The 18,067-nt window shown below is 40.4% G+C and overlaps 2 protein-coding genes across 2 annotated transcripts; one reads left to right on the forward strand and one right to left on the reverse strand.

Annotated features, from left to right (window-relative positions):
* The first annotated feature begins 1,124 nt into the window (after nt 1-1,124).
* Nucleotides 1,125-13,611, forward strand: LOC311141279 (Rieske domain-containing protein-like). Its single transcript, XM_084176556.1, has 4 exons — nt 1,125-1,160; nt 6,680-6,895; nt 12,674-12,708; nt 13,049-13,611. Exons 2-4 carry the CDS (start codon nt 6,709-6,711, stop codon nt 13,328-13,330), a joined length of 504 nt encoding a protein of 167 aa, XP_084032682.1. The 5' UTR covers nt 1,125-1,160; nt 6,680-6,708; the 3' UTR covers nt 13,331-13,611.
* Nucleotides 13,612-13,710: 99 nt separating this feature from the next.
* Nucleotides 13,711-15,572, reverse strand: glrx (glutaredoxin (thioltransferase)). Its single transcript, XM_084176557.1, has 3 exons — nt 15,024-15,572; nt 14,099-14,219; nt 13,711-13,961 (listed from the first exon to the last, which is right to left on the reverse strand). Exons 1-2 carry the CDS (start codon nt 15,228-15,230, stop codon nt 14,106-14,108), a joined length of 321 nt encoding a protein of 106 aa, XP_084032683.1. The 5' UTR covers nt 15,231-15,572; the 3' UTR covers nt 13,711-13,961; nt 14,099-14,105.
* Nucleotides 15,573-18,067: the final 2,495 nt, after the last annotated feature.

Here is an 18,067-nt window from a genome sequence, read left to right on the forward strand (position 1 = left end):
CTGACTTCCGACTTCAGTGTGTTCTAGACAACTTGGACCTGGGAAAAAAACGAGCTCCGACTGGGAAAAATCGCTTTGAACGGTCATCCAACTCGGAATTCCAACTTGGGAACTCGGGCCTCTTTCTAGAGCTCCGACTTTCCAACCTGAAGATCACTGATGTCATGATTTGACCTCATATTTTTCTGAATTCCCAGTTGTCTTGAAAGCACCACAAGATGCTGCAGCAGCAGCGCTTGCACTGTCTGACAGATTTTCTAGTCAAAGTCTCTGTATGCTGTACACCTGTGATAAATACATAACAAATATACTGTACACACACAGCAATTTAATTCCACAAAATTATGCAAATTACCCTATAGACCGATAAGCATGACTAGTCAAATGTATTTCCATCGATTGGTATTTCCATCAATGAATAGGCTAAAAAGCATTATTTCACAATGGGATTTTTTATTCTTCTCCGGGACAATTGACACGGATATTATTTATAGGCTTTTATACATATTTTTTGCTGATTTTATTTATAGGCTTTCATTTATTTTTTATTGGACAAAAGCTGACTATTACCGGCTAACTGAAACCCTGGCACATGTTTAACTACAATCAGAGTTTCCTAGTTCAGAAGGCAGAAATAGAGATAGGACTCATCTTTGTATGTGTGCTATTAAAGCATCAATGACAGCATGGGCAGCGCCATTGAAGCTATCTCCATTTTAAAGTAGTCCATTTTCTTCTTCATTGGCTGATTGCTCCCAATTCAAATGAATCGCCACCCAGTTGACTATTTTACAGTGGTGGAAGTCCTCAATGACAATGTCCATGCTAAAACGGGTTATATGCATGATGAGTTTTCTATTTATCTCTTATGACAACAGGCACAATAACTCCAATATAAAGTCGTTTTTTTTCTTCAAATTTGCCGAAATACAACTTAGGTCTATCAGTGCATTCGTTACAACCTAACCATTACAAAACGTATATTAGATCAAATAAGCCTCACGTAGAAAATTAGCTCTTAAATGTTTTGTTGACCAAATTCGACACTCTCAATGACCTCCATACAAAAAGTCCTTACTTTGTGGACAGATTTTGGGCGGAGTAAAATCTCTCGCTTCTTCCTGTCTGGTCAGTGCCAGTTCAACGCTTACTTCAGAGGGGTTAGTAAACGCCAGCTATCATATTTCATACTTCAAGAGGTAGCCAAATACGCTCAACATAAAAATAATTAAAAGATTTGAGCGAACATGTGCTCAATTTAGTAATAGTAATGGCGTATATTTGTAGGCACTAAGTCCGCCATGGTTCGTTGGACAAAGCCTATGAGGAAAATGAATGGCGTTTTTTAAGAGTTTTGGGATAAACTCCGATAATAAGGTCTGTGGTAAACACAGGCTTAGGAAGTCTTATACGTTTTGTTGTATGAGATAATATTAATCAGCTAACTTCACTTTTTTTATATAATTTTTTGAATGTATGTTATAAAAAAATAAACACAAAGGCTTCATAATTCATAAAGGTCATGTTAACTGACTGCAATTATATTATAGAACAAAACGTATAAGATCTCCTAAGCCTGTGTTAACTGAAAACTGCAATGCAAAAAAGAGAAGAGAATTATAATTTAACCTCATCAATTTGATTAGCTAGCTAGGTCTTTGAATGACTATAGCTGTGTTCGAATACTCATACTAACCGCACTAACCATACTATTTGTGACGTAAATTGAGTATATAGTATGCTTATTGGTCATAGTATGGATATTGTTAGAATGCCAAAAGTTCCCGGATGTTGTACTACATTTGCCAAAATACGAAGTATTAGGGCCCAAAATGCAATTGTTCCGAAAATGGGCTTGGCTTCACAACGTTTTCAGATTTGAAGAAAATGGCGGAAAATATGCAGCCGAAGTCAAACGAAATCGGATACAAATTCATTGCTTAACTAATTATGACAAATGTTAAGAAAATGTTGAGCAATGTAATAAAATCATGACTTTTCAAATAAGTTACAAATAAGTTATGTTGGCTGACAATTTCTTAGCTACACTATCCTTACGAACCGCATAGCATATCATTACAGCATTATGTACCGGTATGTTAGCTAGCTACCTAACGTTACTTGGCTACTAATACATCGAACTTGCCAGTATATTAACTATATGCTATCTAACTAACTACCCAACGTTTATTGACTTGATTATTCCCTTCATTCTTAGTTTAGCTAAGTGATATAGTCGTTGTGCGTTCTCAATGGACATTCAGGTGCGTTCGTAAATTCGCTCTGGCTATCTACTCAGATTTCAGAGCACTCTCTTCTGAGTGTACCTGTGCCAGAGCGCAGAATAACTGATTAATTTATGAACACTCAACACCAGTTGAATATGGCTGGTGTCAGTAAACGTTGGCAAAAAAGCGTAATTAAATTGTTGCCAGCAGCACCCAAGCTAACTGGCTAACGTTGGCTAGCTTGCTAGCTACTTCCAGACATAAATGAGAGAACACCTCACTCTGACCATTTTACTCGCCCTAGCAGAGCTGGTTACGCTGTTTTCATGTTATCCAGAGCGTTGGTGACTGTAACTGTGCTGCTGGCAACACTTTAATTACGCATGACTTAGACGTCCTAGCTAATGCCCTGCTACTGAACGGACAAATGTAGTCAGGGTTGCCATGTCAGCGGTTTTCCTGGCAAAATGGGCTACTTTAAAATCGATGTCGCGGGTTTTTGGGATGCTTCTAAATTGCAGACACCTATTTCCAACCCTTTTTCCATAAAACATATTAACGCGCTAGAACTGATATAACGGGGACAAAGCTCTGGATAACGACATTAGGCACACTAAAGGCTTTCGAGAAATTCGCTAAGAGGTGGTTTAAAGTCAACTGGATTCTAATGTTGACTTTTCTTATGGAAAACCGTATCATGCAAAGGGTATTACACATGCTCAGTTCTTGGGTGGACATTTGCAATGGATGTTATGGAACTCCCTTGGATGCTTCTGTTATGGGGAAAAAGTCCACAATGAAACTGACATAAAATGTGGAGAATGATACATTTGCATCTGTTGGCCATCAAGTAGGCTATTCATTTATATGCCATTGTAGGCTAAAGTTCATTTCCTGCTTTTTTACTAGGCTGTCCCTGACAAAAAATAAATCTTGGTTGACATTTTTAAACGTGTATTTTCCATATATAGACACACACTATTTGTTTTAACAAAATCAACTGTATGTACTGAACTTGTCTGATGCTTTAAGCACACTGTTTGATTAAATAATGAAGACAAACAAATGGCTCAAGAGGGAGCCAGAGATCAAGATAGCCTAACCAGAAGAAGAAAAAACTGTTCCCAACCCTCCTTCTCCAGCTGCTGGCCTTTACAGATTCTGCCATTATGCTCCTGAAGTACTATAGCACTTCAGACATCCCCAAGTGGCCAGATTTATAGGCCTACATTTGCACGCAGGCCAGGTAGACTAGTCCTTCTTCTTTATGCGTAATCGGTTGCGTATCCTTACTCAACATTGACAGGAGCGTTTCAAACAAAAGACGATGAATAAATTGACAAAACTCGTAAATGAAATGAACAAAAACTTTCTCATAAGTATAGCATAGGTTGAGAGTTCTGCAAAACATCTTATATTCTTCAAATAGCCACCCTTTGCCTTGATGACAGCTTTGCACACTCTTGGCATTCTCTCAACCAGCTTCATGAGGTAGTCACCTGGAATGCATTTCAGTTAACAGGTGTGCCTTCTTGAAAGTTAATTTGTGGAATTTCTTTCCTTCTTATAGGGGGAGGGGAGGGGGGGGGGGGGGGGGTATACAGAAGATAGCCCTTATTTGGTAAAAGACCAAGTCCATATTATGGCAAGAACAGCTCAAATAAGCAAAGAGAAATGACAGTCCATCATTACTTTAAGACATGGTCAGTTAATACATAACATTTCAAGAGCTTTGAAAGTTTCTTCCACTGCAGTCGCAAAAACCATCAAGCGCTATGATGAAACTGGCTCTCATGAGGACCGCCACAGGAATGGAAGACCCAGAGTTACCTCTGCTGCAGAGGTTACGTTCATTAGAGTTACCAGCCTCAGAAATTGCAGCCCAAATAAATGCTTCACAGAGTTCAAGTAACAGACACATCTCATCATCAACTGTTCAGAGGAGACTGTGTGAATCAGGCCTTCATGGTCGAATTGCTGCAAAGAAACCACTACTAAAGGACAGCAATAAGAAGAAGAGACTTGCTTGGGCCAAGAAACACGAGCAATGGACATTAGAGTGTGCAAAGCTGTCATCAAGGCAAAGGGTGGCTATTTGAAGAATCTCAAATATAAAATATATTTTGATTTGTTTAACACTTTTTTGGTTACTACATGATCCCATATGTGTTATTTCATAGTTTTGATGTCTTCACTATTATTCTACAATGAAGAAAATAGCAAAAATAAAGAAAAACCCTTGAATGAGTAGGTGTTCTAAAACTTTTGACCGGTTGCCTTCACACAGCCTTTCCGCACGCCCTGTGGTGTCCAATGCGGTCCTAAATCCAGCTGGCTAAAACCGCCAAACAGCCTACCCGACCACTTAGAGCCATCCGCATGGTCCTAAAGCACACCGATGCCGATTTTTTTGTATCACATTGCAATGATAAAACTGGGGGGGACAAGGTCATGTCCCCCCCGTCCCCAGTGAAAGTTGTGCCCCTGGATACAATAAATATGTTGAAATGAGGATATCACTGGAGTCATTGCAAATCAGTTTGTGCCTTTTTTTTAGACTACCTTGGGCTGGCAAACGGGTGTAATAAATAGCCTATAACTTCAGTTTGTTGTTGTAGTCTTGTGTTATTATGCAATTATTAATGGCCATGTTTAGTTAGGCTACTTAAATTGGAGGTTATCAATTGTGATCATGGTCACAGCTCTATCGCAAATGTATCATTCTCCACATGTAATGTTAGTTTCATTGTGGTCCCTGAAATTAGATGTTGGCCTATCAGGGGCTATAGGCTACCTGCATGTAGCTCAGCAAACCATGGCAAAGTTGAATTGCAATTATAAACCCAGATTTTAGTCAGTAGCCTATGCCTATTGAAATAACAAGTAAATCTCGCAAATAGGCCATTTATAATGGTTTGTAGTCTTAACATCTGGCACATAATAACGGCACAATTGCCAGAAAACATATCTTTTTTGAATTTCGAGATCCTCTGTCCAACTTTCATCACTCAAACTCTCCTGTCGAATTTATCTATAGTGATGCACATGCACAAAAGGGATTTATTTACAATTATAAACTGGGTGGTTTGAGCCCTGAATGCTGATTGGTTGAAAGCTGTGGTATATGACCGTGTACCACGGGTATGACAAAAAAAAAGTATGTTTACTGTTCTAATTACGTTGGTAACCAGTGTATAATAGCAATAAGGCACCTCAGGGGTTTGTGGTATATGGCCATATACCACACCTCCTTGGGCCTTATTGCTTAATCATAGCAGTCAAAACAAGTTAAATCAACATCCATTGATGGACATATTCTTAAGCTCACAATAATTATTCTTCTGATGGAAAACCGAATTTTGCTTCTTAGCCTACGTCATTATAAATTAAGCCGATATTCCATCTTAATTCGCTCGATAACGTTATGGAAAAGGGTTTATTGGAAAATATGCCAACTCTTCTCTTGCAGCAAATAAAATGTTTTGGGCTAGTTTTCAATCCTTGTGGGCAGGTTTTGAGAGGTCATTGGGCTAGAATTTTTTTCTTGCTCTGGTAACCCTGAGTTTTTGTAACGCAAGATGGCGGAGAGTGTCTCGCTCAGAGATCGCATTTATTTTGGGATATTGCAAAATATGACCTTTTCATTCAAGACAGTATAAATATATTGTTTCAACGTGATATGTTTTGTTGTGTTACTTTTTGCTCAATTTGTTCCTCAAACTTTATAGCAAGTTAGGCTAGGTTGAAGAGACCATTGTAGCGACCTCCACCTAATAATAATAATAAAAAAGAATGTACCATCACAAACTTAAACGGGAGGCAACAGTCATATAATATAATTGGCTTAACAGCCAATGTGTATTATTTAAAATTACTATTCAAATAGTACTAACTTGTAGTAATGGGTAATTGTTTACAAGTTGCTAGCTATCCCATAAAGCCATCACCAAAAATGTATTCTGTGGTTTGGTAACTTCCTGTTCTTCGACGGATTCTGGCTGGACTGAAGACGACGGAAAGTTTGAAAAATATCAAAGTATGCGGTGTCCGTCTCGCAACAGAGCTTATGGGTAACGTGAACAAGGTTTAACATGCAACACAAATTGTGGAACATGCCAGAGTGCTTGATGAATGCTAATCTCAGTTACCCATAAGTAAAATCCTTGCGGAAATTGTCACTTTGCCGTTTACTTGTGAATCTGTCCAGACACAGGTGCATTTGAGATTACAGTGATCTTTAACTAATTTAGGCCTAGTTCAGGTTGATGTTAAAACACACACACAAACACAAACGACTAAATGTTTATCTCTCTCAGGAGTGCATCTACATTTGGAAGTTACCAACATGTTCTCTGAGGAAGAGCAGACATCCCCTACAGGCCTAGTTCAGGTTGATGTTAAAACACACACACACAAACACAAACGACTAAATGTTTATCTCTCTCTCTCAGGAGTGCATCTACATTTGGAAGTTGCCAACATGTTCTCTGAGGAAGAGCAGACATCCCCTACATCCTCCTCTTCATCGCCACCTCCATCCTCCCACTTCATCGGGAGGAAAGAAGACGTGGTCCAGGCCAAGCGTGTCACCAAGCTGGTGGGCGGGAGGGACGTGCTGGTCCTCTGCCATCAGGGCAAGCTCCACGCCATGGACATGCGCTGCTACCGTAAGGATCGGGTCATGGGTGTGTGTGTGTAAAATGGATGTTGGGGACAGCGGTGTATTGTTATTTTTTTTAGGTGAGGGAGTACCTTTTTTTTCTTCTTCTCCATGATGTCGGAATTTCCTCAATCAAAGTTTGTACCAACAGATGTAGCCAATTGAATATCCTATCATTATAGAATATGCATAAAATGCATCCTCCAATTGCAACATCTGCCTATGCCCACACACATTGTCTTAAGAAAATGTTATATTTTCAATACCCTCAAACACCAAGTTAGGCATAGGCTACCTCATTTCAAAATAGGCCATCATCACGATCAATCGTGCATGACAATTCTTCACATTTTACCGGTGAAACGTCCAAACTGCATCTACATGCCAATCATTTGATTGTTCTCAATCAGTTTCATGGGAATATGCATTTAGATCTTCTTGAATTACTGTTTCATGAGCGAACTAGAGCAGATGGTGTTAACAAACTAATAGCCTTTCTTGTATTTTGTTTCAATACAAACATATATCCTGTTGAGTTTTGGCACATGACAGAAAAAATGTGACTATTCAGCTTCAGCTATCCATCCTAAAATCTCATTCGAAATGAGGTGTTTTTGGTGTAACAGTAACGTTATAGGCCTACTATGCTATGGTATTACTGTATATTCAGTTCTCTTATGTAAAATGCAAATGATTCATTATGTGATCTTACGAGACATTGATTCAGCTTTTGATCTAACTTTACTAAACGAGCACCATTGTGAGAAGTGATAATCTTCTATATGTAATAAGTGATGAGGAGGACTATTAGGCAAAGGCAACAGATCTTGATTAGATGTAATTGTAAGCGATTGGAGACGAACCCATATGTGGAGCTGAAAGACAGCGCCAGGATCGTGCAATGTTGTTAAAGAAGTTGAACCAACAAGTGGTGCTGAAGGATAGCTGAAGGAAGGCTCTGCTATTCAGCCAGTTCAGGAACAAACAACAATTTGCAGTAGGCCTACGACTACGTGGTATAGATATTAGTAGGCTACAGCCTAATGTACACTGAACAAAAATAGAAACGCAACATGTAAAGTGTTGGTCCCATGTTTCATGAGCTGAAATAAAAGTTCCCAGAAATGTTCCATACGCACAAAAAGCTTATTTCTCTCAAATGTTGTGCACAAATTTGTTTACATGCCTATTAGTGAGCATTTCTCCTTTGCCAAGGTAATCCATCCACCTGACAGGTGTGGCATATTAAGAAGCTGATTAAACGTCATGATCATCACACAGTGCTTGTGCTGGGGACAATAAAAGGCCACTCTAAAACGTGCAATTTTGTCACACAAAACATTATGCCACAGATGTCTCAAGTTTTGAGGTAGCGTGCAATTGGCATGCTGACTGCAGGAATGTCCACCAGAGCTGTTGCCAGAGAATTGAATGTTAATTTCAATTTTAATGTTAAAATTTCTACCATAAATCACCTCCAATGTTGTTTTAGAGAATTTGGCAGTATGTCCAACCAGCCTCACAACCGCAGATCACGTGTATGGCGTCGTGTGGGCGAGCGGTTTGCTGATGTCAACGTTGTGAACAGAGTGCCCCATGGTGGCGGTGGGGTTATGGTATGGGCAGGCATAAGCTAGGGACAATGAACACAATTGCATTTTATCAATGGCAATTTTAATGCACAAAAATACTGTGACGAGATCCTGAGGCCCATTGTGAGGCCCATTTTCTTTTAAGGTATCTGTGACCAACAGATGCATATCTGTATTCCCCGTCATGTGAAATCCATAGATTAGGGCAGGGGCGCAACTTTGGTTTTATATATATTTTTTATCCAATCGGTTAAACACACCAAACAGCCTACCAGATGCTCGGAGGCGTCCGCATGGTCCTAAAACACACAGTTGCCTCGTTTTGTATCACATTCCAATGATAAAACTGGGGGGACACGAAAATGTCCCCCCTGTCCCCAGTGAAAGTTGCACCCCTGGATTAAGGCCTAATTAATTTATTTCAATTGACTGATTTCCTCATATGAACTGTAACTCAGTAAAATAAATGAAATTGTAACATGTTGCATTTATATTTTTGTTCACTATAAATACAAATACATATAGCTTAATATCATTGCACTGTTTGTGAGGAGAGCCTTATTGAGAGTAGGCATTTCATTGTATTGTGTAGCTTATATATAAACTTTGATTTGATTAGCTTGAACACATGATTACAAAATACCCTATTACATAATAAAATAAAACAGAGGTGAACTATCAATTCATATAATTTATTTGCACAGATTAAATACTATAAAATCAATTGAATAGTGAACATAAATAATTACCACGTAGAATTGCAAGAAATTCGTTTTAAAACAGCCATAAAATCAAGCTTTTGGTGTGATGTATTCGTGCATCTCAATAAACTATAACCTAAATGCATTATTACCTCCAACTTGGCCCAATTCACATTTCCAATTGCCCACCCTGACATACCAAGCTAGAACGGGCCCTGCGTCTCAACCAATAGCCAATATTCCAAGCAGGGCTACAGCAACTTCTTGAGAGGGTCAAACTCCTTGGGCTTTACGGTGGCCTCTCTGGTTTGGGTGTCCTCGGCAGAACGGTGTCGCCCACTTTGGCCATTCTGATTGGCCAAAGTTGTCAAGACTCCGACGGGCCTCCGCAGTGCACACACGTAGCTTATAGTACTTCTTTATTCTTACCACTGCCAGAGAAGACAGGGAAGAAAACACCATTTACCTACGTATTTAATTGGTTTGTCATTCTATTGTTTTTCATTTTAGTGGTAATTAAATATAATTTATTTAGCCAGAAATAGTTTTACCAGCTCCGTGTATTCTCAAATTGAAACAAGTGAGGGAGCGCCCGCTCCTCCATGCTCCGGCAGAACTACACCCCTGGTTGGGGAAAGGAATGGATTGGGGCTAGAAAATTCCACTCCTCCAAAACACCATTCCCCATGTTTTACGATGGACAGCATACCAGTTGACCTTTAAAAGCAGCACAATAAAGTCATTATTAGGATTAGCCCAATAATGGAGTAAAGGAGCCTAATAGTCCAAGGACCTTACATGTTCTGTTTAGAGGCGAATTGGCTCTGGTAGCCAAAACAGCCAAATACTCCATCTAAACGTGAATGGATTCTCAATTGCGGTGCGGTACGGTTCTAGAAACATAAAGCCCTCTACTTTCATATCACATTTTAAAAAATGCACAAATGCTAAATATACAGTTTTAACCGGTTTTAACACAGTTGCAGCCAACAGTATTTTTCAGTGACAACATGTTTGTGGCGTCAGTCTTCCATTTAGCCTACACACAGGTGTTCGGAGATGCAGATAGCTAATTAGCTTAGGTAGTCGACTCTGTCTTCCGTCTGTTTTCCGTAAACAAGCGCAGTAACAATAAAATATGGCCGTGTGGGAACCCTAACCCTATAAAAGTGTGTAGTAATTTAACCTTTTTTAAATGATTATTTATTGCTGATATGTTCCTTATGTTTCCAAAACCGTACCACAATTGATGTGTGTTAACTTTTAGAGCAAGCATCTGTGATCTTAAATGAGAATTTTCCTATTTCTGAAGTAAATCTCTATTTTTTAATGTAAATGTATTGTTGTAGAAGGGCCCAGACATTATTTTGTGTGATTTGGCTTGATTTTGAGATTGCTCTTTGTGCAGTATCAGGGCACGCAAAAGACCCCCAAATACTTCCTTATAGAAACGGACACTCTCAGTATAGTGATGTACAGTACCAGTCAAAAGTTTCTTTATTTTTACTATTTTATACATTGTAGAATAATAGTGAAGACATCAAAACTATGAAATAATACATATGGAATCATGTATTAACCAAAATAGTGTTAAACAAATCAAAATATATTTTATATTTTATATTCTTTAAAATAGCCACCCTTTGCCTTGATGACATCTTTGCACACTCTTGGCATTCTCTCAACCAGCTTCATGAGTTAGTCACCTGGAATGCATTTCAATTAACAGGTCTGCCTTGTTAAAAGTTAATTAGTGGAATTTCTTTCCTTCTTAATGCATTTGAGCCAGTCAGTTGTGTTGTGACAAGGTAGGATTGGTATACAGAAGATAGCCATATTTGGTAAAAGACCAAGTCCATATTATGGCAAGAACAGCTCAAATAAGCAAAGAGAAACGACAGTCCATCATTACTTTAAGACATGAAGGTCAGTTAATCCGGAAAATTTCAAGAACTTTGAAAGTTTCTTCAAGTGCAGTCGCAAAAACCATCAAGCACTATGATGAAACTGTCTAAATAAATAAAGGTTAAATAAAAATAAATAAAATAAAACATTTTACTGGCTCTCATGAGGACCGCCACAGGAAAGGAAGACCCAGAGTTACCTCTGCTGCAGAGGATAAGTTCATTAGTAACCAGCCTCAGAAATCGGCAATTAACTGCACCTCAGATTGCAGGCCAAATAAATGCTTCACAGAGTTCAAGTAACAGACACATCTCAACATCAACTGTTCAGAGGAGACTGCGTGAATCAGGCCTTATTGGTCGAATTGCTGCAGAGAAACCACTACTAAAGGACACCAATAAGAAGAAGACGCGTGTTTCTTGGCATGGGCCAAGAAACACGAGCAATGGACATTAGACCGGTGGAAATCTGTCCTTTGGTCTGATGAGTCCAAATTTGAGATTTTTGGTTCCAACCACCGTGTCTTTGTGAGACACAGAGTAGGTGAATGGATGTTAGCCGCATGTGTGGTTCCCACCGTGAAGCATGATGGTGTGGGGGTGCTTTGCTGGTGATACTGTCAGTGATTTATTTAGAATTCAAGGCACACTTAACCAGCATGGCTACAACAGCATTCTGCTGTCATTTAACAGAGCGACTTACAGTTAGTGAGTGCATCATTTTAATTTTTTTCATACTGGCCCCCGTGGGAATCGAACCCACAACCCTGCCGTTGCAAACGCCATGCTCTACCAACTGAGCTACATCCCTGCCGGCCATTCCCTCCCCTACCCTGGACGACGCTGAGCCAATTGTGCGCCGCCCCATGGGTCTCCCGGCTGGATTCGAACCAGGATCTCTAGTGGCACAGCTAGCACTGCAATGCAGTGCCTTAGACCACTGCGCCACTCGGGAGACACCATCCCATCTGGTTTGCGCTTAGTGGGACTATCATTTGTTTTTCAACAGGACAATGACCCAAAACACACCTCCAGGCTGTGTAAGGGCTATTTGACCAAGAAGGAGAGTGATGGAGTGCTGCATCAGCTGACCTGGCCTCCACAATCACCCAACCTCAACCCAATTGAGATGGTTTGGGATGAGTCGGACGGCAGAGTGAAGGAAAAGCAGCCAACAAGTGCTCAGCATATGTGGGAACTCCTTCAAGACTGTTGGAAAAGCATTCCAGGTGACTACCTCATGAAGCTGGTTGAGAGAATGCCAAGAGTGTGCAAAGCTGTCATCAAGGCAAAGAGTGGATACTTTGAAGAATCTCAAATATAAAATATATTTTGATTTGTTTAACACTATTTTGGTTAATACATGATTCCATATGTGTAATTTTATAGTTTTGATGTCTTCACTATTATTATACAATGTAGAAAATAGTAAAAATAAAGAAAAACCCTGGAATGAGTAGTTGTGTCCAAACTTTTGACTGGTACTGTAGGTCTTTAGATGTTTGCGTCTATGAATGGGCTATATTAGGATATACTATCTATCCCTGACACTGAATGCCAGTGGTGCTGTACTGTCTTATCTTGCCAGATACCGGTGGACCACTGCAGGAAGGAGATATCGAGGTCAGACGTCTGATTTCTCTTTGACCTACTACTTGTTCCACACTGTCCTCATCAATCCCGTGCTTTACCAGGACTCCCAGGCTCTTTCTCCATTGTCTCTCCTCGATTCCTTCCGTCCTCTTTCCTTGCCTCATCAAAACGCAGTGGAGGAAAATGTTAGAGGGGAGGGATCTCCATTGCATTTTGAAAAGGGAGCGAGGACAGACAGTTGAGAAGAGCCCCTCGCTTCTCTCTCCTTCCTCAGCCCATTCTCATAGCTAAACACTATTTTGTGTTTTTCTGTTTGTTTGTTTGTTCATTCATTCATTCATTCATTCATTCATTTCTCTGATGTGCCCAGGAGTTTGACGGGCGGATGTGCATCGTGTGTCCGTGGCACAAGTACAAGATCACCCTGGCGGAAGGCGAGGGGCTGTACCAGGCGGTGAACCCCTCGGCTACACCCCCTAAACCCACCTGGCGCTCCAAAGGGGTCAAACAGAGGGTTCACCAGGTCACAGAGGTCAACAGGGATGTGTATGTCACATTTAACGACTCGCTGGACGCCATTGACTCTGACTTCTACCAGACAGAGAGATACAGGGCCACTATGAATAAGGCCCAGCCCAAGACTAAGAAATGACACGAGAAGTTGACGAGCAGGAAGTGTAAGGATTTGGGCCATTTTGGTCAGGGAAAAACCGCTAGTCATACTAAATTTGTCTTTTTTTAGCGCCGTGGAATAGTAAAGGGGCGGTGCAGGTACAAGACTGACTAAATGCTTCCTTATCAGCAGCTCAATGCGTCATCTCTGGGTTATACTTTTGTATCCTCCAGTGCACTGACTGAGCTCAATCTCAATTTTTTCCCCCAGGTTTCCAAACTTGTACACACTTAAATATTTTTTTGAAAATGTTCTATTTTTGTACAGCTGCAGTCTTCCTATATTTCTTCAGTTTTGTTTGACTTGTAATGTCTGCATCTGTACAGCAAACGACTTCAAGAACAAAAGCAGAACTAGTAAACGTTTTTGTGTCTTTTATTTTGTACGAAAGATGGTGGTTAAGTGATTTAATGATGTTTAGATGTAAACATCACTGGAGGAATATTACTGGAGGAATCGAGACAGGCCTACAGTCATGAAGACAGACAGGTGACGAACGAAGAAACTTCCTCTAATATCAATAGGTGACACACACGGTGTTTGGTCTCAGTTCAGCAGACAGACCAAAGGCAAGTGGTCTTCCAGGTGGCGCAGATATTCACAGCTGCCTCTGGCCAAAAAAGAGGAGAAGGACAGAGAGATGAGAGGCTGTGTGGAAAGACAGAGGTGAGCTAGCACTGACATCCTACACAGTCACAGTATCAAGAAGAAGCCTTGTACAGTGTGAAATGTTGTTCATCGCAGTACCTGAAGATCATTGCAGCGATCCGATTGACTTCAGCATTCCCTCCAGTTTCCCACTGTTGTCCAGCGCTTTAACGTCACTGCCCCCACCAACACATTTCTTACCGATGAACACCCGTGGCACCTTCATACACACACAATTCATATGGATTATTAGGCAGAAGCAATATTATATCTGCAAATGAATGTAGGAATTTGATGATTAATTAGAATTGGATCATGATGGTATCAACATTGCAAAGTATCAGATTGTTTTCATTTCCATAATGTACTGTTTTCCTGACAATTCAATGGGAAATCAGCGGGGCTACAGTAGCCCACTGAAAGGAATGGACTTAAGCCTTGTGCACACCGGTTGTGTCAAACTGAATGCCTTCCAGCGGAAGTCCATTCATTTCAATGGGAGGCAATCCGTACCACTGCAACTCATCTGCCAGACTATGCGGACTATGCGGACACTACACAGTGTGTCGCATGTGTGTTGCTTTTCTGTGCGGTATCAGACACGGAAATAGATAAACCACCGAATAAGTTTCTAATGTGTAGCATGATTCTTTTTGTTCTGATGCAGTACATGGATTGCGAAGACTACTTAACATTTACTGTACAGCAATGTAATGATGCAACCTGTGTGCACGCAGTGTTAGGCGTGCTGCAGACCCTTGTTGCGCAACTTCTGCCCGCCTTTCTGAACATGGCTCATTTGCTGAGTCACTGTGACTGATAGTGGCAAGAGTCAAATTAAAGTATGAATTCACTATCAAAATTAGGCTACTTCTATGTACTTTGAAGGGTTGCCATATACAAAATAAATATGGCTCCTTCTGGGGGGGAAAAACAGTCGGCTTGTACAAAAGTTACAAAAATAGGCTAGTAAAAGTCTAGAAATGGATGGATAACAAAGCGAAACAAACATGCGTTCACTCACCGTTCGCGCACCAGTTATTTTATTTAGGTAATCCTGGATTTCACTCATGTCATCTTGTCCAGTGATGTCTATGAATTCCAAGTGTCCAGATTTGAATCCATACTTTGACAAAACATCTTTTGCCATTACGCAATATGAGCATGACGGTTTTAGAAACACGACTACTTTATCCCCTTTAATTCTGTCCGTAACGAATTCCTGAGCCATGTTGCTATTTAGAGAGCCGCAGCGTTATGAATAGAGTGATCCAACAGATTGTAAATATTTATGACTGAAGTTGTGAGAGAGTTGGCAAAAGCATAGCCAGAATAGATTCCAACCTTACTCTTGCTTACAGCTGCACTGGGGTCGGACAGACTTCCTGTTTAGATTAAGACACTGTGGAGCCAGCGCAAGATGTGGCTTTGAAAACGTACCTCAATACAGGGATGAGAAATGTGTTGTACTGAGAAATGAATTGTCCCATTATCCCAACTGTTACACTGAGAAAATCGAATGACTGCTAGTTTTTTAGCAGTTGTTCAATCTTCTCGGTGTCACAGTTGGGATAATGCGGTAATTTGGAGTACAACGCATTTCTCATCCCTAGATTCAGGTACATTTTTCGGAGCCATATCTCCTGCCGGCTCCACAGTGTCTTAATCTAAACAGGAAGTCTGTCCAACTCCAGTGTAAGCAAGCCTATGGTCGAAATCTATTCTGGCTAGCGAAACCAGTGCAGCGTGGGGAGTTGTAGTAGCAAGTTCACTTGAATAGTGGGATGGACCATAGTAAAGCACGTCAGCTCAAATTTCAATCTATCAAAATTGTACATGAGATCCATACAGAACTGCATATTATAAAACACCTTCAAATCAGTTGGACAAAATTGTATTTGACTTTATGGGGTGTGTGAAAACATTCACAAGGTAAGTGGTGAGTTGAGCATTACGTCTATTCTTTGTTGAAGAAAGTGTTGAAATTGTTATGTGTAATAAAACTAATTTGGATAAACATAAATAATTATTATAAACAATCAATAATCTCACTGTATATCCCCCAATCATTATTAATTTTCACTTTTGTCCAGTAGAGTCCGCCCTTACCCAACGAGGAGGAGGAGGAGGAGGAGGAGAAGGAGTAGTAGTAGGAGGAGGAGGAGGAGGAGTAGTAATAGTAATAGTAGTAGGAGGAGGAGGAGGAGTAGTAAGAGGAGGAGGAGGAGGAGAATGATGATCCAAGACTGGATGGGAGGTTTCGAGACCATGAAATATTTGGGATTCGAAAAAGGTATTTTCTAACACCAATTTTGCCTAAATGTCTTCTGGCCATCCACAGTCTGCAATCACAGGAAATAATGCACTATTATACATCAATTAACATATTGTTTCGAGACACTGAGTCAAGACCGAGTAGCCTACAAAGGTGTCCGATCCCAAGACAATACAGAGACCATCTCTGTAGTCTTAAGACTACAATACTGAATCTCACACCCTTTTTTGTATGTTGTGCACTACCTTCACTGTAGTGTTAAACAAGGTTGTGGCACAGATACTTTTGACCAGATCACGTTCACTATTGCCCCAAAGATCAATACTTAAAGTTGAGCCTATACATTCTTGTGCCTTAAGTTGTAGCTAGGTCGTTAACCTGGAAAGTTGGTGTGAGATGGTTAAAGAAATGCTCTCAGTTTATGCCTCCTCACGCACCAGAAGTAGGAAACCCATATCATAAAGCCATACAGCATTGTCTTTACATACGTCAGGTAGCTTAGTGGTTTAGAGCGTTGGGCCAGTAACTGAAAGGTCACTGGTTTGAATCCCCGAGCCAACTAGGTGAAAATTCAGTCTGTACCCTTGGGCATGGCACTTAACCCTAATGACTAAAATGTAAAAATACTCACACACAATAACACGTGTAGCCAAATACATGGTGTGTAATCCATTAAAGTTAAAAAGGTGCACTATTCACACACGGATCATCTGTTGACTTAGTGTCTCTAGCGAGCAAGAGGGTATTTTATTCACTGATGAAACATGGCCTGCTGCGGTCACAGCTGTCTCCTTCCAGGAAAATGCCATCACGACACAGGCAATCTTCATGTATCATTGCTGTCGGGGTCATGTATTATGGTATGTGCATTATGTCATGTACTGCAGTGTGGCTGCCTCTTGCCACCTCTTCCTTTCCCTGATCCCTTACAAACCAACATGAGAGAACCTTAGGAGTGTCCAGACCAACCCTAACTCCTACTGTAGTGTATTAAACACAAAAACTATGTCTATAATACAAATCATTGGACTGATAATACGACACACAATTCAAAAGATGACAAGACATGGTACCATGTTGTCTACATGGCAGGCTCACACTCATGTAAACCGATATAATGACAGAGGCTATTTTCCTCCTTTTCAGACAAGGGTTTGGTGTTTTTCAGCATGTCTCACTTGCACAGGAAGGGCAGCAAATTTCATAGAATTGCACAGAATGGAGTTCACACATCTCTCCTATGGTCGTCTTTTAGACAGAGGATGGATGTGTGACAGCAACTGGTGTGTGACGAGGGAGTAGAGGCCAGTAGTACTAATGAGAGGTTACCGAGAAATGATTTAGAGGGAGTTAAATTTTGACTTTTGTCAGTCAGTTTTCTTTATGAGTCAGTATGTGAAGTTTGGATATGGAATTAGGTGTCATGACACGGTCAACGCACCAGGGAGTGATCTTACTGTTGAAATTAGTACAGTACTCTGTAGTACTGTAGCCTTCTCCATTTTTGTATTTCTATTCAGTCCTCACATTTTGCTGCCTTAAAAATGTCATAATTTTTATATTCTACAGATCTACATAGCCTTAATCAAGCTCCACATCGTCAGCTCCCGGGGTGGAGTTGTTGGGGGTTAACTGCCATGCTCAAGGGCAGAACCGTTTTTTTTTTTTTCACCTTGCCAGCTCAGGGATTTGAACCAGTCTGGCCCAACACTCTTAACCACTAGGCTACCTGCCACCCCTGCAGTCCAACTGATAAAATAATATGCTAAGCATAAGAGTTTGACTTTACAGTT

This window comes from Coregonus lavaretus, assembly GCF_964263955.1.
Source record: "Coregonus lavaretus genome assembly, chromosome: 14".
NCBI lineage: Eukaryota > Metazoa > Chordata > Actinopteri > Salmoniformes > Salmonidae > Coregonus > Coregonus lavaretus.

What these genes read in the sequence shown, in the direction of transcription:
- LOC311141279 (XM_084176556.1), top strand. Translation starts at nt 6,709, where the DNA reads ATGTTCTCTGAGGAAGAGCAGACATCCCCTACATCCTCCTCTTCATCG. An exon ending in CATGGACATGCGCTGCTACC is followed by an intron (nt 6,896 to 12,673) that starts GTAAGGATCGGG and finishes TTATCTTGCCAG; the next exon opens with ATACCGGTGGACCACTGCAG. An exon ending in TGCAGGAAGGAGATATCGAG is followed by an intron (nt 12,709 to 13,048) that starts GTCAGACGTCTG and finishes TGATGTGCCCAG; the next exon opens with GAGTTTGACGGGCGGATGTG.
- glrx (XM_084176557.1), bottom strand. Translation starts at nt 15,230, where the DNA reads ATGGCTCAGGAATTCGTTACGGACAGAATTAAAGGGGATAAAGTAGTC. An exon ending in AAATAACTGGTGCGCGAACG is followed by an intron (nt 14,220 to 15,023) that starts GTGAGTGAACGC and finishes GTGTGTATGAAG; the next exon opens with GTGCCACGGGTGTTCATCGG.